At 55.1% G+C, this 27,696-nt stretch overlaps 1 protein-coding gene across 2 annotated transcripts in view; it reads right to left on the reverse strand.

Annotated features, from left to right (window-relative positions):
* Positions 1-12,336: 12,336 nt before the first annotated feature.
* Positions 12,337-27,696, reverse strand: part of AFAP1 (actin filament associated protein 1) — a 97,443-nt gene continuing 82,083 nt past the window's right edge. For both annotated transcript variants that reach the window (XM_069495851.1, XM_069495850.1), the window contains 5 exons: positions 26,862-26,976; positions 21,871-22,035; positions 19,964-20,154; positions 16,268-16,432; positions 12,337-12,544 (listed from right to left, as the gene is read on the reverse strand). In XM_069495851.1, the coding sequence (XP_069351952.1) occupies positions 12,518-12,544; positions 16,268-16,432; positions 19,964-20,154; positions 21,871-22,035; positions 26,862-26,976 (663 nt within the window). In that variant the 3' untranslated portion in view covers positions 12,337-12,517. The remainder of the gene's footprint in view (positions 12,545-16,267; positions 16,433-19,963; positions 20,155-21,870; positions 22,036-26,861; positions 26,977-27,696) is intronic.

The raw sequence follows: 27,696 nt of genomic DNA on the forward strand, positions 1-27,696 counted from the left end.
GTGAGCAGCCTTGGGGACGGAGGGGGGTCTTCAGACTTCACCAAGACCACGTCCGTACCAGGAGGCTGCAACCTGCCCTGCGTCCCTGGGGCTCAGGCGAGGGACTGGTAGGGTCCCAATCTGCGTGGTGGCCCGGGGGGCTCCCTAATGACCAGATCTAGAGTATGTCTCTCTGGTTATTTTGCACAGAGTGAGACCTTGGTGGACCGTCCGACTCCCAGGGACACCACAGGGAAGTGGTCACCGTGGAACGGCTCCGTGAGCACAACCACCATGGCCGCTGCTAAGACCCGGCCTCGAACCGCAACGACCGCACTTTGCCTCTGCAAATGGGGAGCTGCCGTCTGGACTCTCCTGCTCCAGGGTCCCATTGTCCCCATGGCACTCGGACACCTAGTCTCAGTGGCGACAGGCCCCATCTCAGCTCTGACTTGCAAAAAGCAGCCACCACAGAGCTTTCCAAGAACGAGACCTGTACCAGTGAACCTCCTCCAACACCTCGTCAAAGGGAGTGTCCTCCGGACCTTCCAAGTTCTCGATGACAGAGAGGGTGACAAGGTAGCACAGCGTGCTCATCTCCTGTGTCTGGGGACGTCCTCATGTGTTCCACGGAGAGTTGTTCCGCTTCGTGACCTGCCACAGCCAGAAGCCCCGAGTCCTCCGTTGCCTTCCCACAGTTTACGACTGCGGGTCTGCCAGCAAGGCCACCCGCCGAGCACGCGCCTCCGCCACGGCATCCCTAGACCCCCAGCGGCTCCCGCGGGGCAGGGACCGGCTGTCTGCTTTCCTGTGGCATCCGCACACCTCTGACACAGTTGGTGTGCAGTAAATATTTCCCGAATAAATAAATGAAGGAAGGATCAGCTGAAGAAAATGGGAGTGTTTCCACTGCCGAAAAGACGGCACACAGAGAAAAACGATCCCAGCTCAGTCGAAGTCTGATCTGCGTCGCAGGACGTTTCATGGATCCGCAAGGTCTCCGTCGCTTCATGACTGGAAAACGGACATTTAACCTCAGCAGACTGAGCTGATGTGGGAGAAGCACTTACAACAGCACCTGGTGCAGAGCGATCACCGTGAAGATTAGGTGTTATTGTTGCTGTTGTCCCTGTGAAATTCGCGGTTCTGAAAAGCTGCTCTCAGACAAGGCTGGTGCTAGGCAGCAAAGACACAGAGACAGGTGGCTGCTCCTGCTCCCAAAGAGCCCCCATCCTGGTGGGAATGTGAGACAGGTTTGAGACCAATTGCAACACGGTGGAAAGGGCACAAGGGAAGGGTCTCCTGAGGCTTTTGTACAGTGGGAGGGGGCCTGACGGCCGCGTGTGTATCGGTTATAGAGGCAGCACACCTGTGCAGAGAGGATGGCGTTGGGACACACACCTGTGCAGAGAGGATGGCGTTGGGACACACACCTGTGCAGAGAGGACGGCGTTGGGACACACAGCTGTGCAGCACACCTGTGCAGAGAGGACGGCGTTGGGACACACACCTGTGCAGAGAGGACGGCGTTGGGACGCACACCTGTGCAGAGAGGACGGCGTTGGGACACACACCTGTGCAGAGAGGACGGCGTTGGGACACACAGCTGTGCAGAGAGGACGGCGTTGGGACACACACCTGTGCAGAGAGGACGGCGTTGGGACACACAGCTGTGCAGCACACCTGTGCAGAGAGGACGGCGTTGGGACACACACCTGTGCAGAGAGGACGGCGTTGGGACGCACACCTGTGCAGAGAGGACGGCGTTGGGACACACACCTGTGCAGAGAGGACGGCGTTGGGACACACAGCTGTGCAGAGAGGACGGCGTTGGGACGCACACCTGTGCAGAGAGGACGGCGTTGGGACGCACACCTGTGCAGAGAGGACGGCGTTGGGACGCACAGCTGTGCAGAGAGGACGGCGTTGGGACGCACACCTGTGCAGAGAGGACGGCGTTGGGACGCACACCTGTGCAGAGAGGACGGCGTTGGGACGCACACCTGTGCAGAGAGGACGGCGTTGGGACGCACACCTGTGCAGAGAGGACGGCGTTGGGACGCACACCTGTGCAGAGAGGACGGCGTTGGGACGCACAGCTGTGCAGAGAGGACGGCGTTGGGACGCACACCTGTGCAGAGAGGACGGCGTTGGGACGCACACCTGTGCAGAGAGGACGGCGTTGGGACGCACACCTGTGCAGAGAGGACGGCGTTGGGACGCACACCTGTGCAGAGAGGACGGCGTTGGGACGCACAGCTGTGCAGAGAGGACGGCGTTGGGACGCACACCTGTGCAGAGAGGACGGCGTTGGGACGCACACCTGTGCAGAGAGGACGGCGTTGGGACGCACACCTGTGCAGAGAGGACGGCGTTGGGACGCACAGCTGTGCAGAGAGGACGGCGTTGGGACGCACAGCTGTGCAGAGAGGACGGCGTTGGGACGCACACCTGTGCAGAGAGGACGGCGTTGGGACGCACAGCTGTGCAGAGAGGACGGCGTTGGGACGCACAGCTGTGCAGAGAGGACGGCGTTGGGACGCACAGCTGTGCAGAGAGGACGGCGTTGGGACGCACAGCTGTGCAGAGAGGACGGCGTTGGGACGCACAGCTGTGCAGAGAGGACGGCGTTGGGACGCACAGCTGTGCAGAGAGGACGGCGTTGGGACGCACAGCTGTGCAGAGAGGACGGCGTTGGGACGCACAGCTGTGCAGAGAGGACGGCGTTGGGACGCACAGCTGTGCAGAGAGGACGGCGTTGGGACGCACAGCTGTGCAGAGAGGACGGCGTTGGGACGCACAGCTGTGCAGAGAGGACGGCGTTGGGACGCACAGCTGTGCAGAGAGGACGGCGTTGGGACGCACACCTGTGCAGAGAGGACGGCGTTGGGACGCACACCTGTGCAGAGAGGACGGCGTTGGGACGCACACCTGTGCAGAGAGGACGGCGTTGGGACGCACACCTGTGCAGAGAGGACGGCGTTGGGACGCACACCTGTGCAGAGAGGACGGCGTTGGGACGCACACCTGTGCAGAGAGGACGGCGTTGGGACGCACACCTGTGCAGAGAGGACGGCGTTGGGACGCACACCTGTGCAGAGAGGACGGCGTTGGGACGCACACCTGTGCAGAGAGGACGGCGTTGGGACGCACACCTGTGCAGAGAGGACGGCGTTGGGACGCACAGCTGTGCAGAGAGGACGGCGTTGGGACGCACAGCTGTGCAGAGAGGACGGCGTTGGGACGCACAGCTGTGCAGAGAGGACGGCGTTGGGACGCACACCTGTGCAGAGAGGACGGCGTTGGGACGCACACCTGTGCAGAGAGGACGGCGTTGGGACGCACACCTGTGCAGAGAGGACGGCGTTGGGACGCACACCTGTGCAGAGAGGACGGCGTTGGGACGCACACCTGTGCAGAGAGGACGGCGTTGGGACGCACAGCTGTGCAGAGAGGACGGCGTTGGGACGCACAGCTGTGCAGAGAGGATGATGTTGGGACGCACAGCTGTGCAGAGAGGATGATGTTGGGACGCACAGCTGTGCAGCACACCTGGGGACATACAATCGTCCTGGAAGTGCTCACTTGAAGCCAAAGGCGAAGGAGGAGGACAAACAGCGAATGCCAACAGTGTCCAAGCATCTGCTCGTGCCTCCGCCACGGCCACATCCACCAGGAATCACGAGCTCCACTGCAGTGACAGCATCAGCGAGCGCCGAGGGAGAGGAGGGAGCCGAGGCCGGCGCAGGGCTCCAGGCCCAGAGGAAGAGGCACTTGGAGGGTGGGCGAGAGGGAACGTCAGGGCAGGCTCTGTCAGTCCCCAGCAACCATTTCTCTGACACCGACAGCCACCTGGCTGGTCCTCCCCAAGGTGCCTCTTCTTTATAGGTGATGCAAAGGCCAAGGGTCGCCGCAGAAGAGGTGGTCCTGGTGGGGCAACAAGTCCGTGCCCACCCACCATGAAAGCAAAGGACACCTCTCTCAGGATGCACGTGGCTGGAACGGTGGGTACGTGGTCCCCGGGTGTCTAGATCTGCTTCAGCGACACGCGGTGGGCAGAGGGGCAGGTGTGGGACATGGAAGGAGAGAGGCAAAGCCAGGCCAGTGGGCCTCATCCCGAGGGAAGGGGGAGCACACAGGGACATGGACAGATTTGTGCTTTAGAAACTGCCAAGGGCTTCCCCATGGAGGCAGGGTTACCCCAGGGAGACTGGGCAGTGGGTCCAGTGAGGGACCATGCAGGCTGAGCCTTGGAGGGCAGGGATGGGGGTGCAGAGTCCAGAGGTGACTAGGAAGAATGCTGGGCTGGGCTGGGACCAGGCCAGCTCACCCCCAGGTCTGGGGCCTGTCGGGGGTGGCCGGGAGGCCTGTAGGGGCCGGGGCCCAGGGTGGGGATGGTGAGTTCTGCTCTGTGCCATGTTGAGGAAGGCGTGCAGGGGCGTCTGGGGAAGATTGCGTGGCACCTGCAGACACACAGCCTGGAGGTGAGAGAGGGTGGCCCTGCCGTCTCCAGACTTCAGGTCTCCAGCCACAGATGTGCCCAGGTGGCATCTAGTGAGGAGGTTGTATTGCAAAGTCCCAGCCACAGCCCACAGTTCAGCAGCCACGCAGCCAAGGCCCCCAGGTCCTGCCCCCCGCAGCAGCCGTGGGCCTCCCTGGGCCTCGCCTCGCCTCACTCCTGCTTCCCTCCGCCCCTCCTGCCCTCTCCGCCTCCTGCCCGCTGCCTTCCCTTGGCCCGGCCTGGCCTGCCGCCCCAGCCCCCACACTCCTGCCCTCCCGCCGGGCAGCCGCCTGACAGCAGACACCCAGCTTGCACCCAGCTTGGACGAGGCCCACTTTGGGGCCAGGCCAGGGGGCGGTGGGTGCAGGGCCGTGGGTGGGGAGAGCCCAGCAGGAGGGGTCCTGGCGGAAGCCCTGGGAGAGGGCGAGGCTGCACCGCAGGTGGGTGCCAGAGGCATCAGGGGAGGCCCTGGGGGAGGCCCCTGGGAGACTGTGCGGGAGCCGGGCCACATCCGGGCTGCAGGCTGTCTTCCCAGAGCAGGAGTCGGGCGCCAGCACCATGCTGGCATTTCACACTGTCGACTCTCACAAGCCTACCAGTTACTGCTCTGCCACCCTGCGCAAATGGAGCCAGGATTCGAACCGCAGCGTGGCGACGCCAAGGCTGACTGCCCCTCCCGGAGGACTGGAAAGTGTGGAACGACAGGGCTCGTTATCATTCAGGTCAGGTGAGGCCAACAGACCAGGAACCGCTGTCATCGGAAAGACAGTTTATCACAGTCCTCAGGGATGGGCCACGCAGGGAAGCACAGGTGGGTCAGGAGGCGGAGGAGAGCGGGGACAGTGGAGGGGCAGAGCGGGGACAGCGGGGCAGGAGCAGGACCTTCGCTGTGGTTCCTGCCAGAGGAACAGGGGAGGCCGGTGCGCAGGCTCGGGGCTGACGACTGGAACCACCGCAGGGGCTCTGGCACTGAGCTGCGTCTAGTGGCAGTGCCCCCCGGGGTGACCAGGGCAGGCTGTAGTGGCCTGGCATGGGAGAGCCCTGGGAGCCCCAAAAAAGAGGCGGTGGGTGTGGGCTCCAGACGGCTCGCGGGTGAAAGGTGTGCGCACAGAGGGCCGCCCCAGGGTGGCGAGGTCCCACACGCCAGGGCATCAGGAAACGAGCCTGCTGAGCACGTGGGCAGCCTTGCACATCAGAGGGGCCGGCGGGCTTCCCCAGGGAGGACGCAGCCAGCTGGGCTCCGCACCGGCCCACTGGCCCGGGGGAGAATTCCGGAGGCACCAACCCCTCCGGGTTCAGGACCGACCTAGCCTGAGCCCCCGGTCTGCAGGTTCGCATGCCCGACCCCGTCACCGTCTGCACCCCGCTACGTCTCCTGCCCTACCCTTCGACCAATGGGCCACTTCTAACAGCATCGTGAAACTGAAGTTTCCTGCATAAAATGTCGGGACCGCGGACATCGGCGGCGTTTCCTCTGCTCCCGGGGAGGGGCTGCTCCCGGTCTGTTCCCTGGGCTGCGTCACCCAGAACTGCAACTCACAGGACCAATATTCCCGAGTACTTGCCGTGGTTTTAAAAAGCAAAGCCAAGAGTTCTGGTGTCCTCTTGCTAAGTTTTAAAAGAAATTAAAGAGCCACTTCTTTCCACGTGGCAGCCCACCAGGACACGACCTCTATTCAAAGACCAAGGAGCTTCGCTTCAAAACAGCCTCCCTGAGAGCTGTGGCTGGGCTGGCTCAGTGGGACAGGCTGCCCCGACGGGCAACTGACAGGCAGCAGGGACGACTCCGCCCAGACGGGCAACTGACACGCAGCAGGGGCGACTCCGCCCCGACGGGCAATTGACACGCAGCAGGGGCGGCTCCGCCCAGACGGGCAATTGACACGCAGCAGGGGTGACTCTGCCTTCTCGGCTGCTGCCGCGGAGCAGCTGCTCTGAGTGTCAGGCGGCCGGCGGAGGGCGCTGGGGGAATGATGTCTCTGTCATCACAGGTGACCTGGAGGACTGATCACACCTCCCAGCTGTGACAGAGCTGCTTCCTGTTCACAGCAGGTGACCTCCATTATCTGAGCGACCAGCCCATGCCACACCAACACTGCCAGTACTATACGGAGAGCAGAATTAGGGTGCAGGTACCATCTGGGTCACCTGGCCCTCGGCCTATAAAAGGTGGGTCTAGGTGGGCCATCTGTCACCCAAGTCCCTGGGTCCTCCAGGCCACAGCTCTCCCGTGCTCAGACCTGGCCTCTCTCACATGTTCACTCACACGTCCTGAGGGCACTTTGAATGCAGCAGGCCCCGCAATGACCACTGACCTCCGCGTGTGTGCCACCCCACCAAGCTGCCGCCCCTTGTGTCTCAGCCTGGGTGGCAGCACCAGCCCTGCTGCTCAGGTTGCGGCCTGCCTGGCTCAAGGTTAGCTCCCGGGGAGAACGCGAGGCACCCTGGGGTTTCCTCATCTGTCCAGCTGCCTTCTCGGTCAGTCGTCCAGGTGGACACGTCCACCTGTGGCAGCCCCGGACGCCTGTCCCCCACGCGAGTCTCAGGGCTCACCCCTCCGCCGGACACGAGGCCCTCCTGCCCTCCACCTTCTTCCCGCACCGCACCCCAGCCACACCCGCTGCCAGCCTGTGCCCAGGCGGTGCCCGTCCTGCAGCCTCCACAGCTCGGCTGCTGCCGTTGAGTCCCCTGGAAGGTCCCCCACCTTGCTCCTCGCTTCTCTCCTGCCCGGACTCCTGTCTACACCGCGGCCCCGCTCAAATAACCCGCCCTCCGCAAAACCCTACCCGGCAGCCTCACCGTCGGCTGCTCTTTATTCTAGGATTCCGGAAATCTTCACTCAGGCCTCCACGCAGAACGCGTTCTCCGGTTATGCATGTCCTCGCCAAGAGCGAGCACCTAGGAGCAGGGGGCAGGTCTGATCCATTTCTACCGCCTGACCGGGCACAGAGCCTGGCACTTTTGGGTGTGCGGATGTTTTTGGAATATCGGGTCTGTGGACTCAGAGCCCCTTTTTGGCCAAGAAAAGCGTCGGCACAGGGCTGCCATCACCTGCAAGGACACCTTCCCAGTCTGCACCACACCAGCCGCACACCGAGATCGCCGGAAGAGTACAGTTTATTGATACACAGCTGCGCCGCGCCAAGGGGCGCCGGTCTAGGGTTACACCATGGAAAACAGTAGAAAAAATCAGTGAGGCAGAAAATTCAAGAGAAGCAACTACAAAATGGGGTACGTGGACTGAAAACTAGTATTTTCATTGTACGTTTCTTTTCATAAAATTTTAACTTTATGAATTAAATACATTGAGAAACACAGTGAAAATATATTTACAGTCATTTAAAATGGGCACTAACAACATATTTAATTTAAAAAAATCTTTCCCGTTTCTTTGCCTGTTTCTTTCAAAGAGAATTTTAAATATGACTTTAGTTTTTAAAAAATACAATAAGGAAATAATTACATTCTTAATATGAAAACATTTTACAACTTATAGCCATGGTCAATTCTGAATATCTATAATTTAAAAGTTGATGTTAAAATTTAAAGTGAACATTCCCTTTCTCATTAGAAAGTCAAATAGAAGGATTATCTTATTAAAAACAGCTTTGGTCCCTAAGAATTATGATCTGAAAATCCCATTTCGAGAATCTCTCCCATGACTACAGCTCAAAATACCTGATACCACCTGCACACGGCAGCGTGGAGCTCTCTGGAAGACCGCAGCTGGAAACACTTCTAAATATGAGCAACAGGATGCCTCTGAAGCCAAAACTGTGCTAGGGGTAAAGGTTTCCTTCCTTTAAAAATGGCAAGTTGTCCTGCTGTGGCTTGGGTGCCACAGAGAGAGGTGGTTTTGCTTTTCCCACGATGTTGTCTGTGCCAGGTGTGTGGACGGCGCCAAAGTTTCAGTTGACTTATTTTCAGTTATTTCACAGTATGAACCCAGGCCACTAAGGGATGATGACCACATCATCGTCATGTATTCATGATAACAACAGGAACAAAAAGACTACCCTCTTTAAAACTACGTCATGAATTTGAAGTTATTGTTCCCACTGAAATATGATTTTAGAAAGAGAAAAGAGGAAGGCAGGAGTTTAACATTTAAATGTTGCCGTGACCTTTATATAAATCGAGGAGCATCTTGTCTGCTGACGCTGATGCCATAGAAACTTCCGTGTTGTGCTCCTGGGAAAGGCTGTTTATAAGGGTCAACATCTGCCTGGCTGCAGGGCCCGCCTGCGAGCTCAGGGTGTCAGCCCCTGTGTCGGCACCAGGCACAGGTGCCAGCTGCAGATGAAGCCACGTCCCTTTTCTCCGGGTGGGAGGCCCTGCCCCTCCCCGGGAGGTCCCTAAGGAGTGAGTTGGGGGCGTAAACGGAGACTACTGCCTGGGGAGCAAGGTCTGTGGGCGAAGCTCACATTCCCCCTACGAGTAGGTTAGCAGAGTCTATTGTCTCTTCTGGCAAGGTAAGATGTGACCTAAACAAATGACTTTTGTCCACAGCTCCTACCCGTAACCCTAGCTTCAAAGCTGTCCTTTGGAAACAAAGGACAAACTCCAAATTGTGGCCACAGCGAATCTGCAACTCCTTCCCAGAGGTGGCCCCCAGAGCAGAGGACACATGATTTTTGAAAGAGACTTTTCAGAAAAGTGACAAATCTCCACCATATCAGAGTAGTTTGGCTATGTGGAAATAGCCAAAAATAACTTGGGGACAAGTAAGATGAATAAAGGGGAGATCGGGTCTGGCAACACCAAGGCGTAGGCACAGAGGGGGCGAGACAGGTTTTACTGTGGGGCTGGTGAACGGCCCCTGGTCGGTCCCAAGAGAAGGGCTCCGTGGGCAGGGGCAGCCGGCCGAGCTGGGGTCATCTGTGTGGGGTGGTCTGGCAGACCCTCGCGGGTCACCCAGCAGCGGTGCCGCAGGCTCCTCTGGTGCAGACGGAGCCGCCCTGCCCGAGCCCCCACAAAATCTGGCCAGCGGGACCTTGACGGTCCACACCTGTGCCCACGGGGGGACCAAAGGAGCCCTATAACCATCAGAGTTGTTTCTATGAAAAAGGTTGGTTAGTGAATTAAAAACATTACAAAAATATAAAAAGGAAGGGATTTTGAAGGTTGATGACACTTTATGAAAACACGGCCGGAAGCGGGACCCTGAGGAAGGACACTGCGGCTCAAGGCAGGATAGAAGGGCCGGGCAGCCACAGAGGTCGGCCCTCTCACCTGACCTGTCCCCGTCCAGCCCCAGCTGTGCAGCCGCCACGTTCCTGGGCGTCCTCGCACAGCGCGCCAGCACTCTGTGGACGGGACGTCGGGACGTCGCAGAGACAGCCGGCTCCTCCCGGGCAACCCGCACCTCGCAGCCTGGGCGAGGGCGCCTCTCCCGCCGGCCGGGGTCCCCAGAGGGTAAGACGGCCGCGCCCACAGCTGCTCCAGAGCGGGGAGTGCTCACTCCTGGGGCACGTGGGGAGGGTAATAAAACGAGATCGCCGTCAGAATTCTGACAAGACATCTCCTGTGTGTCTAATATGTACAGATATAAATTAAAAACTATATTTATTGAACATATACAAATAAATAACTTATTTTGAAGCAGATGCTTTAAACTAACTTTCTGATCAAATCTGGAAGTGTCGAGGGGCACACACGACGCCAAGGAGCCGGTGTCAGGGCCTCGCCTCCCACAGGACCCATTTACAACCACTCGTGGGACGCGAAGGGCTCGCCTAACACTGCTGTCCTCTTCAGGAGGCTCGTGGCCGTGAAAGTGATTTACAAACCTGGGTTTTTAAAACAAAATACATATGCTGGGAGTCTGGCACCAACCACCTGTGCCCTTGGGCAAGACACTCCCCGAGCTGCAGGGTCTCCGTCTGCAAAGTGGCAACGCCAGCCGGGGTGACAGCTGAGGGCCACGTGCTACGCTTGATGCCACGCCTGTTTCCCCCACCAGTCCCTGTGCCCACCTGTGCTGGGCCAAGACCAGGACTCCAGGCTGGTCATGGTTGCCCTTTATTTAATAACAATCGACACCTGGCACAGCTCTCGTGGGCAAAGAAGGCTGCCAATCTGAATGGCCCAAGAGCCTTAATTTGGAAAACTTTATTTGACCTGAGGGCAGCAAAAATCTATGGTAGATCAAACATTTTTCTCTTTTTAGAAAATTAGTTTCATATGATACGAAGTGGTTACAGCTTCCTGTGATGAAAAGGAAAATCCCCACTGAGGAAGGGGCTCCTCCTGGCCACGCTGGGGACAGGCTGATGCCTCCGGGAAGCTCTTGCCCTCCTTGCCCGCCCGCCGGGAGTTCCTGGGGGAAGCCGACGCGCCCACTGCTGCGTGATGTTCCTCCTGGATAACTGGGAAGGAAGGGGCGGCAGAGCGCGGACGCCAGCTGATAGCTCATGAACCAGAAATGCTCTTGGCAGATGGCTTTGCAATCAATTCCAGTTTCAGGTGGACTCAAGCTATGCAGCTTCCCGCTCTTGCTATAGAACTTTCCTATACACTGGAGACAACTTCCCTGCTCTAGTAAGTAAAACCAAACACGGCTCTGGCCGGGCTCGAGCACCGTGACGTTACACGGTGATCCAACCCGTACAGGCTGTGCTCCGGGGAGGACTCGGGGAGGCTGTGTTTTCCTGCCCTCTTCCGATATTTTGTAAGAACATTCTAGATGGTGGATGAAAGGTTTTCAGCAGGAGCAGCATCACTATAGTTGTACAGTCACACACGCTGTGACGGGTCCCCGTGGCTCAGTCTGCAGAGGGGTTCTGGGGACACAGACATATCCCCCATCAGTGGCTGCACCTTCCCACACGATAGCATCCCCACGGCGGCCCTCTGGAGACCAAGAAGTTAGTCTGATTCTCAGACCCACGGGGTAGAAACCAGCTGTGAACTCTTTCTCTCTATGCCTCAGGCATCTGAACTCTCCAGTAATATTGCACAGAAGGCGAGCAAGAAAGCCACCAATGAGGCCCGCCCAGGCTGCCGTGCTCGGGAAGGAACAGCAGGCCGAGCCCACGGACCCACTCATGGCTTAATGTACAGACTGGAGACGGGGGGCGGGGAGGGGCGAGAAGCCCTCAAGGCCCATGTCTTGCTCCAAGATGGCATCGTTCTACAACTGCACAAGTTCCAGAACTTGCTTCCTTTTCCAAGGACTGCTCCCACCCCATGCATCAGTAAATGCCCTGGAAACAGACCACGAGCCGAACCTCCCCTCCCCAGCACCGCTGCCGGCTCTCCGGGGAGCCCCTGCCGCCCGCGTGGCCGGGCGGGGAGCAGGGCACGTCAGTGAGTATCACAAACACTCTGCTGCCTTTCAAGGCAGCGCAAATAATTAATAAGATACAAAATCTCTGGAAAATCCTTAGATCTAAGTGCGACACACAGTACAAAGAGACATTTTTTAAAAAACAGGTTAAAAAGAATGGCAGCTTTTCACCTCCTGGTGGCAAAAGCATCTGTCCACAAAAAAAAAAAAAAAAAATTAAAAGGTGAAAAATGCTTCACAGCACAGTTTTCTCCTGCCTTTGCCTCTCGTGAGGAGGGGGAGGGCGACGTGGCCCCGACCTCCCGGCACACGTGTGCGGTGTGCTCAGTGCCCGCACGCCGCTCACACTCCACCCAGAGCATCCGGGTCCACGCCCGGCCACGGCCCTCCCAGGGCTTCCTCTGGGCTCACGAATCCGTCTGTCTTCAGCCGGGGCCGGGTCAAAACTGGTTAAAGCAATCATGCAACAGGTTAGAGAGAGGCAACTTCTCCGCCTGACCTGACACAGGTCCTTTTACAACACCTTTTCATCTCTTTCTGGTTTTGTTTTTAGCAAAGCTGCAAACCAAGTCTCACGAGTACATTTTTTAAAGGGCACAATATACAGTAGAAAGAAGACACGTGAGCCGGGGTCAGGGTGCTGGTCTCAGAACTCGTCACGCTGCCAGAGCTTCCTGCGGTCGCACGGGTGGGGACGCCGGGTGAGGGTGAGCAGTCCCTGACTGAGGCTGAAGCAGCCGTGCCTGTCCTTATGTCCCATTCTTCAGTTCCCACTCCTAGAGAAAAGGAGAGTTGTGTGAGTCCAAACAGCAAGACGCTGGCAGACACGAGCCACACGCATCCCACCGGCACGGGGCTCAGGCGGTGCGGGGGCCCCGACAGTGAGCACAGAATTCACACCACACGGCCCGGCAGCTCCGATTCCAGGTGCTGACACCAGAGGATCGGACGCAGGGGCTCAAGCAGACGTGTGCACACCGACGTTCACAGCGGCACCGTTCACACTGGCTGAAAGATGCAGAGTCCATCGATGGATGAATGGTGAACGCAGACGCAGCGCATCATTCAGCCTGAAAAAGGAAGCAGGTTCTGACCCGCTACAACATGCATGAACCGTAAGGTCATCTGTGCTCTTGAAACAAGCCAGTTACAAAAGAATAAATCCTGAACGATTCCACTTATACAAGGTCCCTAGAGGAGTCAAAGTCACAGAGACGAAAAGTAGATAGTGGCTCCCAGGGGCTGGGGCCAAAGCTGGGACAAAACCCACCTGCTCCACGGCAGGCCAGCCCACCTCCACTCTGTCCCGCCGCCGCCAGAACAGGCCGCGCTTCTGTACTGGGTCCTCTCTGACCGGCGCCCCCTGGCCGACTCCTACGCACCTGAGGACCAAGCTCCAAAGCCCTCTCCCCGGCTCTGGGAGGACACGTCACCATCTGTGTGCTACTTCTGTGCGTTCTTCCACACGCTCTAGCATCACGGGTGATTAACTTGCCACCTCCCTCCCAAACACGAGCCCTCAAGGGCAGGGCTCCTCCCCCTCCCTGCCCCTGTCTGCTCATCACGGGCCCGCAGCACCCAGGGCGGTGGCACAGAAGGTGCCGGAGCCTGAGTCACCGGGGCTACGTGCATCTGAAGTGCGGTTTTGCCACAAGATTTAGTTCCAGAAGGGGGTGCTGGAGAGCAGACCCAGCTCAGAGTGGCGGCAGACACCACGGAGGACAAAGCCTGTCCTTCCCTCTAGTCAGTGGCTCAGGAGGAGCGGAGGGCACAGGTGTTAGAGCCAGGCCTCTGTGACTCGGCCGCTGTGGGGCCTTGGAGAGGTCACTTCATCTCTCGGGGCCTCAGAACAATGTGAGTCCCACCAAGGACTTCAAAGCTTCCAAAGCACTGACGGGAGGACAAGGAGAAGCTGTGTGCGAGGTCCCCAGCCCAGGGCTGGCACACCTCAGGCCTGGCCTCCCAATGGGGCGTCCTCCTCTGTGCACTGTGATCCCGCACAATGCCGCACCCTGGTCTCATCGCGACGTCTGACTCCCACCGTGTTTCCAGGGCCTTACTAACTGGGTCATAGGCACACTGCACATCTCTGCGTGCTGCATACAACTAAAAATTTCTCACCTTTTCTAGAATCAAAAGCTCATGTTTAATTGAAGGTTAAATGTGTGGCATAGGTAAATTCAGCAGAAGCCAAGACCCAAAATGAGCTACGCTTGAGGATAACAAAAACGTGCGTGAGGCGCTCTCAGGCACTTCCGCCAAGGGAGGACCCACCTCCACCTTCCCAGCCTGCCACAGCCTCCCCGAGACAACTGTATGGGCCGCTGTAAACAGAGAAGGTGTTCAGAGGACAAAGCTACGAGGTCAGCACTGACAGGCACTGATTTACTGCCAGGCAGTGGAGGTTTCAGAGAAAAGACAGACTTACATGTTATCTACAGATGGTGCCACGTACGTTTAGCAAACAAGCTCGGCAAACTGGATGACATTTCAGAGCACAGTTCACACCAGCCACAGACCTGGGAGTGACAGGACGAGAACTCGTGGACACTCTCGAACCTGAGCAGGGCGGGAAGCGGAGCCCCCAGGTGTGCATGTCACTAGAGGGCAGCCCAGCACCTATCCCCCTGGGCACCTCTGAAGCAGGACGGCCGTCCCCACACCTGGTGTCTTTTCCAGACAGAGGGAGGGAAACAGCTTGGCTCCAGGCCCTGTGGGCTGTTTGGAACGCCCTTCTGAGCTAGGAAACCCTGTGACATGTGATGAGAAGCCATCTGACTTACCAAAGAGCTCCCTCCCAGGCTCAGAGCATCTTCATCAAGAGTTGGAAGTGATTTTAGGAATATTGCACCTGGGATAATACTTCCCACAGTATTATTGGAGTAAGTCAGACTCCCTGGTCCTCAGGAGAAGGCTGGGCGGCAGATGAGACCATGTCTGTGATATACCCCAAGTGCACTAATGTGCTCAGGGTCAAAGGCCACAGCACCACCCCCACCTCCAGCCGTGGGTCCCTTGCCACTGTTCTCACAAGTTCCGGGAAACCCTGCTCAATACCAGGTTTTCAGTGAGGCTGTGCACGGGATTCCTGGCCGGATCCACGAGTGCTGCTTCCGTGGTGTATTCCGGGCCTGTGAGCACGGACAGCTATTGATATTTCCCTCCTTGAGTGGCGGGTCGGCCTGCCGGCTGGCCGGGATCTCACGCTTTTCGTTTATCAGGAATGAGCAGCAGGGAAGGAGGTCGCCAGAGCCTCAGCAGGGTGACAGCACACACTGCTAATGCAACCCTTTCAAGGGCTGGAGTCACATGATTTTAAGTCCAATTTCTTTGATGGTAAAGAAACCAAATAAATGAAACGTTTTTACTGCACTTCTCATCTGCAAGTCGTAAGTGGGACTTTCTTGGGCAGCTGAGTCTAATACCCCCCAGGCAACACCTACTCCTCTGCAAAGGAGCCTGACGGTCACAGACCAAGAGCAGTGGGGGACGCTAAGAAAGCGGCGGGACCAAGACACGATGCTTTCCGCAGACTGACTGACACGCAGCCTCCGGCAAAGTGCGTCTGCCCTGGAGGCCGGCTGCTCTAGGGCGCTGCGGAAAAACACGGCTCTCAGGCCCCTCGTGAACACCCCAAGCACGCAGCAGGTGGCCACACCCACGTTCTGGTCTCACGCCAGCCACCCTCTGGGAACCGTATATTCCCAGCCAGCCTGGAAGGGCTTCCAGAAGCTGCCAAAGAAAAGTAACGCCAGCAACTAGAGCAGCCACGGAGATGGCTCGGGCGGCCCCCAGCCTCCACGTTAACCAGAGGGCACGAGGTCCACTGCTGGCGTCACTGCACCCAGCGTGCTCCCTACGCAGAGGACACTCGCAGCCGCTGCAGTCAGGGCCTGTTTGCTTTGATAAACTAGAAATTGTGTATAAAAAATTTCTGAGATCTTTAAGTTCAGCAACAAAAATCGATACCGGCTAATCCCATGAGAAGACAGGAGATACAGGCATGGGGTGCGGAGGTTTCCTCTGACACCCCCGGTCCCAGATTCGGGATGTGGTGGGGTGCTGGGGAGAGGAACAGAGCAGCGTTTGTTCCTGGACCTTTTTTCTTTCTTTTTTTGTTTTGAAGAACTCTACGTCTAAGTGCTGGAAAGGACCTCTGTGGTCACCCAGCCCAATCTCCACACCACACCGGGAAGCAAGTCCACGGGGGTCCGGCGTCCTGCCGATTCCGGGATGAGACCCAGAGCCGCCGTTTTCCCGACTCGGAACGGCAAACTGCTCCAAGGTAAGGTTCCGGTCTGTTTCTGTCTTTTCTTCCCTAAAGGAGGGTGTGATGTGCCCTGGGAACTCCCGCAGTGCTCATCCCAGGACCTGGAGCCGAATGTGAGCGGAGCAGGAGGACAAACTGGGCTCCCCTCACCTCCCCCAAAGCCTGCAGGCCTGAAGTGACGTGGGATGCTGCACCGCCCGGGACAGCACCGTGTGGACGCCACACCCACCTTGGCCTTGCGCAGCACGTGCCCACGGCAGGGGGAGCTGCCCGCGGCCGGCTGGCTCCGCTTCAGGACCGCTGCGCTGTTCACCGGCACGGGGCCCTCTGCGTCACTCGTGTCACAGCTGGAGATGGGCGAGTTCTCCAGAGTCCGATGCCGAAACACCGGGGACTGTGGACAGAGAGGGAAAGCCCTGCGTGAGGAATGGTTTCCAGGCCACCAGAATTTTCCAGCAGGAAAATGGTTGATTTTAAAGAAGAAATGTGTTTCGGAAATGAGTAAAAATAACAACAAGGACAACTGTAGTAGTCAGTGCCTAATTCTTAGAGCACCTTAAGACCCACTTTAGGGGCAGGAAGGCTGAGGCTGGGAGAGGGCTCTGGCTTGCTGGCCGTGGCCAGGAAGTGAGGGTGGGATTCGTGTCCGTGCCTTTTGCATGCAAAGCTGGGCTCTTCCACTCGGATCGTGTGGCCTCTGCTTTGTGCCGCTGGCGGTGCTCCACGGTGTCAGGGCTGTTCTGAGGGTCGCCTGCCCTGAGACACCCTGGCAGCGAAGCCACTGGAGATGGGGCCCAGCACCCTGCGCGCGGCTCACTGGAGCAGCACAGGCGCTGATTACACTGAGCGTTTCTGACTCTTCACAGCAGTTTGCGTGTTTTAAAGAATCATACAACTAAGAATCATACAAGTGCCAAAGGAAGCAGCTTTCTGGAAGGCTTAAAATAGAACAAAACGTGCCCTTGGTTGCCAAGGCCCCCATATTTGGCTCTTCCATATGGGATTACAAACTGCTTTTTGGAGAAAATGTCCGCAGTCTTCTGCACCTCCTCGAATGAGTCTCCAAGAAATAAACTCTTTCTATTGTTACTGCCAAGATGTGTAACGTAAAAATTACCACTCGGGGTATGCAGGACATTGTTTTAGGAGAACCATGGTTCAATTACCATTAAAGTAGGTAACTTGGGGTCCCTGTGGGGGTTTACTGGCCACAGATCCCCAAACGGACAACTTCTGCCTGCATTCCCGCTGTCCTTGGGAATGTCTGTCAGGGGCGGCACTGCCTGGAAGGGCGGGGGGCGCAGTGGCTGGTGAACAGGCAGAAGAATGACAACTCTGGACATCATCTCTGGGGGAGACCAAGAAAGCAGCATGTGACCCGCACCTGGAGGGTCTACCTAACAGGTCACTCTTCCAAGGGCATGGCCTGGGTGGCACTGATGCAGAATGCTCCACGGGTGCTGGGACAGATGATGGCAACCAGAGTCCATCGAGAGACCCTCATCAGAGCGAAAGCCCCAAAGCACTGGGGCGGGGACGGGGGACCTGGGGCAGCCTCCAAGGACGGGCTTGGACCACACGGGTAAAGACAGCCCTGTGGGGCCAGGGGCCGGCAGAGGGGCCACAGGGACCCTGGAGAATACGGGGTCACTGCGGATGATGAAGGTGGCAGCTGGGCCCAAAGGGACGGGGATGGGAGAGCAGGGAGGACCACAGTGCCCGCTGGGCTTGAAGACTGGAGGTCACCTTGACGAAAGCAGGTGCGGCGAGAGGTCAGACTACAGCCGGTGGAGACGCGAGTGGGACGAGAGCTTGCGGAGGCCCAGTGTGGCAGGAAGGCAAGAAACACAGGGCGGCCGGCAGCCGCTGGCGGGGGGAGCAGGGACTGGGGCGGGAGCTGTGATGGAACGAACTAGGGGATCCTAAATGCTCTGAAGGAAGCTAAGAGAGAGAAAAGAGTCGAAGATACAGGAGGAGGACGCTCACAGGTGTCTGGAAGCCAGCACAGGGGCACCTAGGCCGCGACAGGAACCTGGCCACAGCCAGGGAAGCCCGAGGACAAAGACGGGCAGTGCTCCTGACCACGCCGTGGTTTAAAGAATCACACGTCTAAGAATCATACATGTGCCAAAAGAAGAGGCTTTCTGGAAGGCTTAAAACAGAGCAAAACGTACCCTCGGCTGCCAAGGCCCCCGTATTTGGCTTTTCCCCGCCATCACCCCCATGTGGGACAAGCAGCTCGGGGAAGCCTCGTGCCCTCCTGCCTCCGATCATCACAGGCACGGGTCACAAGGGAAGCCCACCCCACCCCCTGCTGGCGATGCTCCCAGCTACTGCCACTCTCCGACTGCAGCTGACCTCAGCACGCCCTTGTCCCCTTTCTGTCAGACGCCGACAAGCCCAGGACTCCGAGTCACCCCCAGACCTCGGATTCTAATTCCCACTGCGTCCAGCCCTCCTGGCCCTGCTTTCTGGCTCTGCAGGGCCCTGCCAACACCTGACGTAAGTGCATTCGACAGGCGTCTCCCCTCGCCGAGCCCTCCACAACCGGCATTCGCACATCGCGGCACAGAACACAGCACGTGCACACATACACACACGCACACGCACACGTTTATGTATACATGTTATACATAATCTATAATCATCTATAATTATTGAATAAATTCTATGTAATTATTAATATACATATAGTAATACGTAGTTATATATAATATATAATTGTTGAACGAATGGAGTGCATGAATGAACATGTATGTGTTAAGGAATACATGAACACACACACACACACACACACACACACACTCCAGCTGGGCCCTGTGCCGCGAGCTTTTGCACACATTATCCCGTGCAGCAGGCAGTATCTTTATCTCCACTTTACAGATGCAGAAACGGGAGCCCAGCGCAGCTAGTAACTTTAAACCCCGGCCCGTGTGACCCCAGAGCCTGCTCTCCTGGATGCTGCACCCAGCTGTGGCTGGGAGAAGTAGAGCACAGCTGGTGACAGGGCAGCGACCCGGCCACCTGAACCAGCTCTGCCAAGCAGGAGGCAGCCTGTCCTGTGGGGAGGAGGAGGGAATGAAGTGATGAGGGCTGGATTTCGGGGGTGCGATAAATCCCTAAATCCCCCCAGAGCTCATGTGGAGTCATTCAAGTTCAGCGTTTGGCCCAGTGGCCCGGAAAGAAGGGCCCGGAACAAGAGCACGCAGGACGCAGATGCACGGGGCCAGGGGTGCCCTGCCGTGTTTCAGCTGAAACAGGAACTGAAGTCGGGCTACCCCTCACCAGCTTCTGCTCTTGTAGGTGAGTTTACGTGTCTGGGCCTCAAGTTCCCCACTTGTACAATGGGAGGAGTAACATCTGACTCGCAGACAGGAGACGCAACGGGACAGTCAGGTGGAAAGACAACAGGTTCTCAGTGGTGGTCAGCTGAATGTGAGGGAAGAGGAAACCACTTAAGGTGATGATTCACGCTGGGAAAATGATCTCCCTGTGTCCTCCTGGATCCTGAGAGGACACGACTGTGTTCATTCACTTCAGTTTCCCCAGCACCTGGCTTGATTCTTATGCTGGAGATTGTATTGAATGCGCTACATTGAATTACATTTCCTATCTAATAAATTTGCATCAAATTAGGCCTGGTTCCAAAGAGATACAAGAACCGGACCTGCTACAATCAGATTGTGTGAAGGGTAAGAAATAGACTCAGCGTTGCCCTCGTCTTTTAAGGATTTCAGTGAAGGAGATAAGACAACGTAACGTTGAGAACATGGAACCTGGACGATGACAGTGTGTGACGCACACGCGTGAACACGCCTGTACAGTTAGTGCTGAGGGACACTGAGCGGCTACGCTAGAGCTCCACCCAACACCTTCTCTGTCGTCCAGGCCCTGCGGCCTCTGAGGTGAGCGGCAGGACGCTTACCTGTGGACTCGACGTCCCCGACTTGGGCTCGATGGCCAACCCCAGGGTGACCCCGCCTGCCAGCGCCTTCTTCAGGCTCTCTTTGACCTCCGTCAGCTCCAGCTCCAGGTTGACGCGCTCCGACTCCTTCTGCCGACACTCCTCCTCCAGCCTCTTCAACTTGTCCTCCAGCACCACCTGGGTCTTCCTGCCTAAGGCCCCAAAGAACATGCTGCTCCAGGGTCAGGCACAGACTTTCCCAACAGCGGAGGAGAGGACGCCTGGTCCCCCCCAAGGGTTTCAGTGAAATGTTTCAGGGTAAAACTTGCACCCCGCTGATCCTTAAAGGACCAGAGTCCTTCCCCACTCACCTTTCTTTGCTGCCGCTGGAGGACAGGAGCAGGAAACAGGAGACCCTGATTCTTACAAATCCCAGGAACTCCTGGGTCTGGGCCGCAGTGCACTCACTTAAAAATATAGACCTCAAACTGTGCAGCTCCCAAAGGTGCCACTGGCCTAGCGAGTCTTGCTACTGTTCTTTTCTTACGCTTCCAGTGAGGTTTTCGAGTCATCTTATTTACCCCTGGGGCAGCAAACAGCAGTACCACCTGCTTCTCTACAGGATACGGCATACACTTCTTTAAGACACATTTGCTTTATTTATTTTATTTGAGATCTGTTACGGCAGGTAATGTACCCACTGGCAGATGAGAAAACCAGTCCAAGAGGGGAACAGACTTGTGCTGGGGCCCGGGCTAGAGTTGGCTGGCACTCGAGTTTGTCTGTTTCAAGGGCAAAGCTCCCCCAACCTTTGCATCTTCATCATCCTGTAAGCTTGGAATAACAGAAGCAGGAAATCCTACTTCTGGCTCATTAAGCTCAACGCCCTGTCCCATTCTTGGACGTCAACCCCTCCAGGACAGCCACACACTACTGCCACATCCTGCCTCCTCCTGCAGGGTCGGCCTGATCCACTCGGCACACACCTGACCTCCCAACCGCTAAGCTCCACAAGCACTTCCTTCCGTTGTAATCACTTAGGTTTGCAGTCAAGAAAGGCTCGAGCTGCAATAAACTGCTCACTGTGCGTGCATCTCAGTCCTCCCTGCATGGTTAAGGCACTTTTCAACCTCCCGGTCCCCTGCAGCACCTGCGTTCCACCGTCTCTCCCCTCCTAGGCTAGCAAAACCTAAATGTAAAGACTCAGGTCTGCCCCGGCATAAGAACCAGTCAGGATCCAAAGTGATATAGATTTAACCAGTTCCATCCCGTGTCAGGGACTAAATACCTCATTCCTGCTAGCAAGAATCACAAGCTTGACCCAGTGCTACTGTTCCAGCTCCTGACTCAGTTTCCCAATGACTGTGCCTTTACTCTTAGTCCCTCTCTTGAGGTTTGGACTCCTCTAACCTAGCCTCTTCTCTGACAAATTCTAGGACTCTCACCTGTCCCTTCTCACGGGCAGAGAAGGCTGCTTCTCCCCACGCAGAGACCTCCCACCTTGCCTGAACTTCTGAACATTACTCATCTCTGCGGGCTGCCCTCCTGCAGAGAAATCCAACTGACTCATTATACAGTGACCAGAATCTACTGAGACCTACGGACACAGGGGTCATCCTCTAGACACTCTCTGCTGTCAGCACCTGAAGCTGGATAAAGTCCCCCCAACATCCCTCCTGCCTCAGCGGGCAGCTTGCAGGCCAGCCCTGGCCTCCACCCACCTGCTATGTAATTCAAACATGGTGGCACCTGCCCTGGGCTTACCTGCAGTGCTTCCAAACCCAAGAAGCACTCCACGGAATAACATACTCTTACTAAATAAAATGATAGCCTTGGTGAGTCACAGAGCCTTTGGGCAAAGCAGGATGAAATGTATAATCTCCCACACAAATGTCGCCCTGGGCCAGTCGGAACCAACTCTTCCATACCAGCGTTCACTTCGATGGCAGCTCTCAGGTCTCTTCTCTCTTTCCGGAGCTGGGCCAGTCTATTCCGCAGGCCTTCTCTCCTCTTCAGCAGCTCTTCCTCTTTGGTCTGTAGCCTCTTGGCATCTGCTTCTACCCGGTTCTTGCCATACTTGTACTGGTCAGCATCTGCGAAAGAAAGTTTAATCAAGCAGATGATGGGGTAATTCATAAAGTCTGTTTAATCAGCCAACTCAGTAAAATAAACTCAATGCCAGTTATTTTGCTAATTCGACAAGAAAAAACAGGATGGTTTGAACTAAGCAGAAAAGTGACTAATTCAAATGCTCTGGTATTCTTTGAATCAAATTTTTATAAAAAAGAAAATAGAATGTTAGGAAATTCCTTTAATTCCCTTCCCTTTGAGACACACAACTTATAATTAATCTTCAACAAGGTTGCAAGTGAACATTCTATAATTTGAAAAGATAGGACTCTAGTACTATCAAAATAATTTCTTGGATTTGTGTAGTTCTCTATATTTTTCAAAATCCTTCCATAGCACTGAAACATCTGTTCCTTATGACTAGTAATATGTCATCTGACTGTTTTGCTCTGACTTGATGCTACATCCCAGCATGAGATCGGCACCTGGCAGGCAGCGAGCACCCAGTGGACACTTGTTGAGTGAACAAACGAATAATGACTAAGTGAAGAGGCAATGCAGAACAGGATCTGGAGCCTGACTGTCTATGCATGACTTCTTGCCACTTGTGGCTTTGTGACCTTGAACAAGGTATTAATCTCTTTATTCCTCAGTTTCCTCATCTGTGAAATGGAGATAAGAGCAGTCAATTGCTAGGGTTATTATGAGGAGTAAATTAATTGTTATTTATAAAACACTTAGAACAAACACAAAAATGAGCACCACATAAAGGCTTGCTTAATAAAATGAATGAATGAATGAAGAGGAAACTAGTTTTCAGGAAAATTTAGAGACTTGGCAACATCACACCACCAGCTAATGCAGCATTACAATCCTGATCCTGTGCTCTCTTCCTCTTACTATGCTGGCCTCTTAATAGTAATTTAGAAAAAAAAACACTTTGGCAAAATACATTAAAGAAACAAAGATTCTAACAAATCTCTGATCAAGGATCACCAGTTTCGAAGCTTCAACTGTCTCCCAATTGCTTGTAACCATCACGCACACCTGACGACAGCTCAAAGCCTTCTACACTTCATGCACACCTTCCTCACTTCTCACCCCACCTGTCTGACTCCCTCACCAAACCAGAAACTGCTTTGAGGTAGAAGCCATGGGGGGCGACACAACGGCTGAGGATGAAAACACGACGCAGAGAGGTGGACAGAAGTCCGCACACCACCCCTTCCCTGCTAAATGGCTCTGGGCAAGCAAGCAATCTCCCTAAAACCTCAGCTTCACCCTCCATAAAGCAGAAATAATAAGGACTACTTTGTGATTTTTTTAAAAAATTAGATCTATGTAGCTTAAAAGAAACCTAACAAAATGACCTGATGCCTGGACGTAGTGGCCACTCACTGACACCTCTCATCATGATCAGTGATGACGGACATCCCAGAGCCGGTCCACGCAGACGGGGGCGGGGGGAGCCGCTTCCAGCGCCTGTCCTAAAGGCTGGATTTGCCAATTCTTGCAATGCAAACCATCATGATTTCAATGAAATATTACATTTATGAAGGCATACATAAAGTTATCACTCTCCAATCAATTTTTCCCTGACCAAAGAGAAACCCACAGAATGCTACTAAAAGGATTGGCACCCTGAGGACGACCAATCAACAATTTGAAGCAAAGCATTGCTACCCGTGGCCAAGGCATTGCTACGTGTGGCCAAGGCACTGCTACCTGTGTGGCCAAGGCACTGCTACCTGTGGCTAAGGCATTGCTACTTGTGGCCAAGGCACTGCTACCTGTGACCAAGGCACTGCTACCTGTGGCCAAGGCACTGCTACCTGTGGCCAAGGCACTGCTACCTGTGGCCAAGGCACTGCTACCTGTGGCCAAGGCACTGCTACCTGTGGCCAAGGCACTGCTACCTGTGGCCAAGGCACTGCTACGTGTGGCCAAGGCACTGCTACGTGTGGCCAAGGCACTGCTACCTGTGGCCAAGGCACTGCTACCTGTGGCCAAGGCACTGCTACCTGTGGCCAAGGCACTGCTACCTGTGGCCAAGGCACTGCTACCTGTGGCCAAGGCACTGCTACCTGTGGCTAAGGCATTGCTACCTGTGGCTAAGGCACTGCTACCTGTGGCTAAGGCACTGCTACTTGTGGCCAAGGCACTGCTACGTGTGGCCAAGGCACTGCTACCTGTGGCCAAGGCACTGCTACCTGTGGCTAAGGCACTGCTACCTGTGGCTAAGGCACTGCTACTTGTGGCCAAGGCACTGCTACATGTGGCCAAGGCACTGCTACCTGTGGCCAAGGCACTGCTACTTGTGGCCAAGGCACTGCTACGTGTGGCCAAGGCACTGCTACCTGTGGCTAAGGCACTGCTACCTGTGGCCAAGGCATTGCTACCTGTGACCAAGGCACTGCTACCTGTGGCTAAGGCACTGCTACTTGTGGCCAAGGCACTGCTACGTGTGGCCAAGGCACTGCTACCTGTGACCAAGGCACTGCTACCTGTGGCTAAGGCACTGCTACCTGTGGCCAAGGCACTGCTACCTGTGACCAAGGCACTGCTACCTGTGGCCAAGGCACTGCTACTTGTGGCCAAGGCACTGCTACGTGTGGCCAAGGCATTGCTACCTGTGACCAAGGCACTGCTACCTGTGGCTAAGGCACTGCTACCTGTGGCTAAGGCATTGCTACCTGTGGCCAAGGCACTGCTACCTGTGGCCAAGGCACTGCTACCTGTGGCCAAGGCACTGCTACCTGTGGCTAAGGCACTGCTACCTGTGGCCAAGGCACTGCTACGTGTGGCCAAGGCACTGCTACCTGTGGCCAAGGCACTGCTACCTGTGGCTAAGGCATTGCTACTTGTGGCTAAGGCATTGCTACTTGTGGCTAAGGTAATGACATATTTTGCAAACAGGGCCAAGTCCAAACCAAACTCTACCCATTTATTTCTAAACTAAGGTGTTTCTCCAACAAACCCACATACAATAACCTATAAATTTCCACAGATTTTGGTCCCTATGCAATAAATCCCATACAATCTATAATGCAACTGGCTGGATTCAGCAAAAACACAGAATGCAATTACTTTTCTCTTTTGTCACCATTAGATGTCACCAAAGTTAATAAAAATTCCCCACGGAAGGTCTCATAAAATAAAGGAATAAATCTCGTAGGAAATAAGCGCAAGTGCTGAAAGGGAAACGCTGTGGCAGCCAACACGTCACGCGATTCAGATCCTGCTCAACACAGCTTTGCAGGCGCGAGTCACTGCTCTCCCCCAGCCCGAATGAACACTTCCCTCCCAAATGAACAACACTGGAAGAAGTGACTACGCATACACCCAAATACACTACGGAAATAAGATTCACAGTGAGATAAGGTCAAAATAAGTCAGCACATCAAGTAAATTAGGACAGGGGGATTTGGCCCAACTGGCTCCCGACCCATCTACTTGACATGCATGTTTGGGTAGCACAGCGATGTATCAACAGATTAGCTTAGTAGAGCACGCACAGGCGTCCTCGGGGCAGAAGCAGCACAGTACTGCTCGGCAGTTTCAGGGCTTGTCCAGGCAAATAAATAGCTGCAGACAAAGCCAGCCTCCGAGTCCCCTGTGTACCTCCGACCACAGCACACAGGGACGTCAGCCTCTCTCTCCTTACACCTGCCACAGTTGGAGCTGGCTAGCCTCATCTTCACTAGACAGAGACTGGTCTATCAACTGGATTAAACTATCATTAATGCAGATTCAAAAAGTTCGGGCACAAAGCCCAAGTGACAATGGCATGCAATCACACCGAGCTCAACACTCGCATCTAACTCCCGCCTTCCTCCTCTGGGGAACCTTCCCACGTGACCGAGGAAATCAAGAGCTCCTGAGCCTTGTAGCGCTCCACGCTGTAGCCCTTGTCCTGGCTCACATGCATGTGTGACTCTGCTCCACTGAAGCCACTTGCTGGCAACTGCTCTATCTTATCTTTATGTCCCTGGTAACCAGTGGAGTGCCTCCAGTGAATAAATGCTGCCTGGCTGGCTCCCTGCTGGACAGATGATCAGACACCCAAGAGGATGAGGGCTAAAGCAAATGCAAACACACAGAGATAACAGTACCACCCCAGACGCATCTCTCGGGAGCTAGGGGAGGAAGGTCCCCGGTGGTCAAGCAGGCTGCGTCTCTCCTGTCCCACTGCGTCTCTGCCCAATCTACTTCTGGCTAGATTTGCCAGCTGTAAGCCCACAGGGAGCCCCTCCCCCACATGGAGATTCTTTTCTCATTTGTACAGTGGGGCAGATGTCAGTATCTACCTTTATAAAGTGGCTATGAGAAATAAATGGGGAGAGAGAAACAGTGGCTTTCTGTAGACCATGAGGCACTGCAAGATTAATATTCCTTATACATCCTGCATTACTCTACGCTTTGAGGTGCACGCATGACCTCAATCGTTTCACTCACAGCTTCCACGGGAGCCATTTGTCCATGTCTGACAGAGAAAGAGGCTGAGTTTAGAGCATTTGCATGACTTGTCAATAGCACATCAGGGACACAGACCGGGGTCTTCTGACCCAGAGTCTGGGCCCACCTGGAGCTGCACTCACAGTATTTTAAACATGCTAAATCAATTCCACAGCTAACAAACCTGCTTTTTTCCTTCTACATGAAAGAGTCACAAATTTGGGTTACAATCATTGTCTTCTTCAACCCAGCCAGAGAGTAAGAATGACAGTGTGCACGATTCCAGCTCTCCCCTGACCCCGGACCGGCACTCCCTAGTGAGCAGGCCCAGGCAACGCCAGTTCCGCAAACTGCACTTCAAACCAGAAAGCAGGAAACCAAATGAGAGACTCACTCGAGGCTGTCCGTTTCACGCCGGCTGCTGAGTCCGCTTTCTTTGGCTGACCACTTGGAGTCTTCCCTTTCCCTGTGACCCCGTTAGATGCCAGTGGGGGCTTTTTACCCTTCAACTGTTGAAATAAACATATAAGAAAATTAAAAACAGAACAAAACAAAAAACCTTGTTTTTTGTTTTCTTTAATAATTTCTTTCAGTCTCTGACTCTTTAACTAGAACCTAGCACAGATGGAAAAAAAAAAAAATGAAGGTAAAAGAAAGCCAAGGTAGTCTCCAAACTTTGGGCTGCTGTGGTTTTCCTGGAATGGCTAAGAAGGTTCTAGCATTGAGGTTCAAAAATAAATGAGGCTCTCTAGGATATCTTTAGTTGCAGTGCTGCAGAAGTCATATCCTTCTCTTGGGAGATCATAAATGCTCGCCATGGAACTGGCGTGGGCAGCTGACTATCCAGGAGCCTTCAGCGGAGATTACTAAAAGTTTGCTAAGGATAAATAGCTTTTATTTTAGCGGGATGCTTTTAGGGGAGTAGCATGACCCTGCAGTTAGATTTCTGCTGCTTCAAGGGCTTTTATTCTGAGTGCCGTCCTGATGGGGCAGATAACTATCTCTGACTCAGTGACGGGCTCTGAGGAAGGAAGAGAAGCATAATACAGACAGAGTGTGAATAACTTGGAAACTAAATTTCCACTAACCATGGGTTTAAAAAAAAATAAAGAGTACCCCTACTTCTTTGATTGCTGGAAGCCAACAATGCTGTATTTTGCTTACTTGATATTATGTGTGCCTTAGTTGTGTAATAAATTCAGCTTGATGCCAAAGTTAACTGACTCTAG

Source organism: Eulemur rufifrons, chromosome 20, assembly GCF_041146395.1.
Source record: "Eulemur rufifrons isolate Redbay chromosome 20, OSU_ERuf_1, whole genome shotgun sequence".
NCBI lineage: Eukaryota > Metazoa > Chordata > Mammalia > Primates > Lemuridae > Eulemur > Eulemur rufifrons.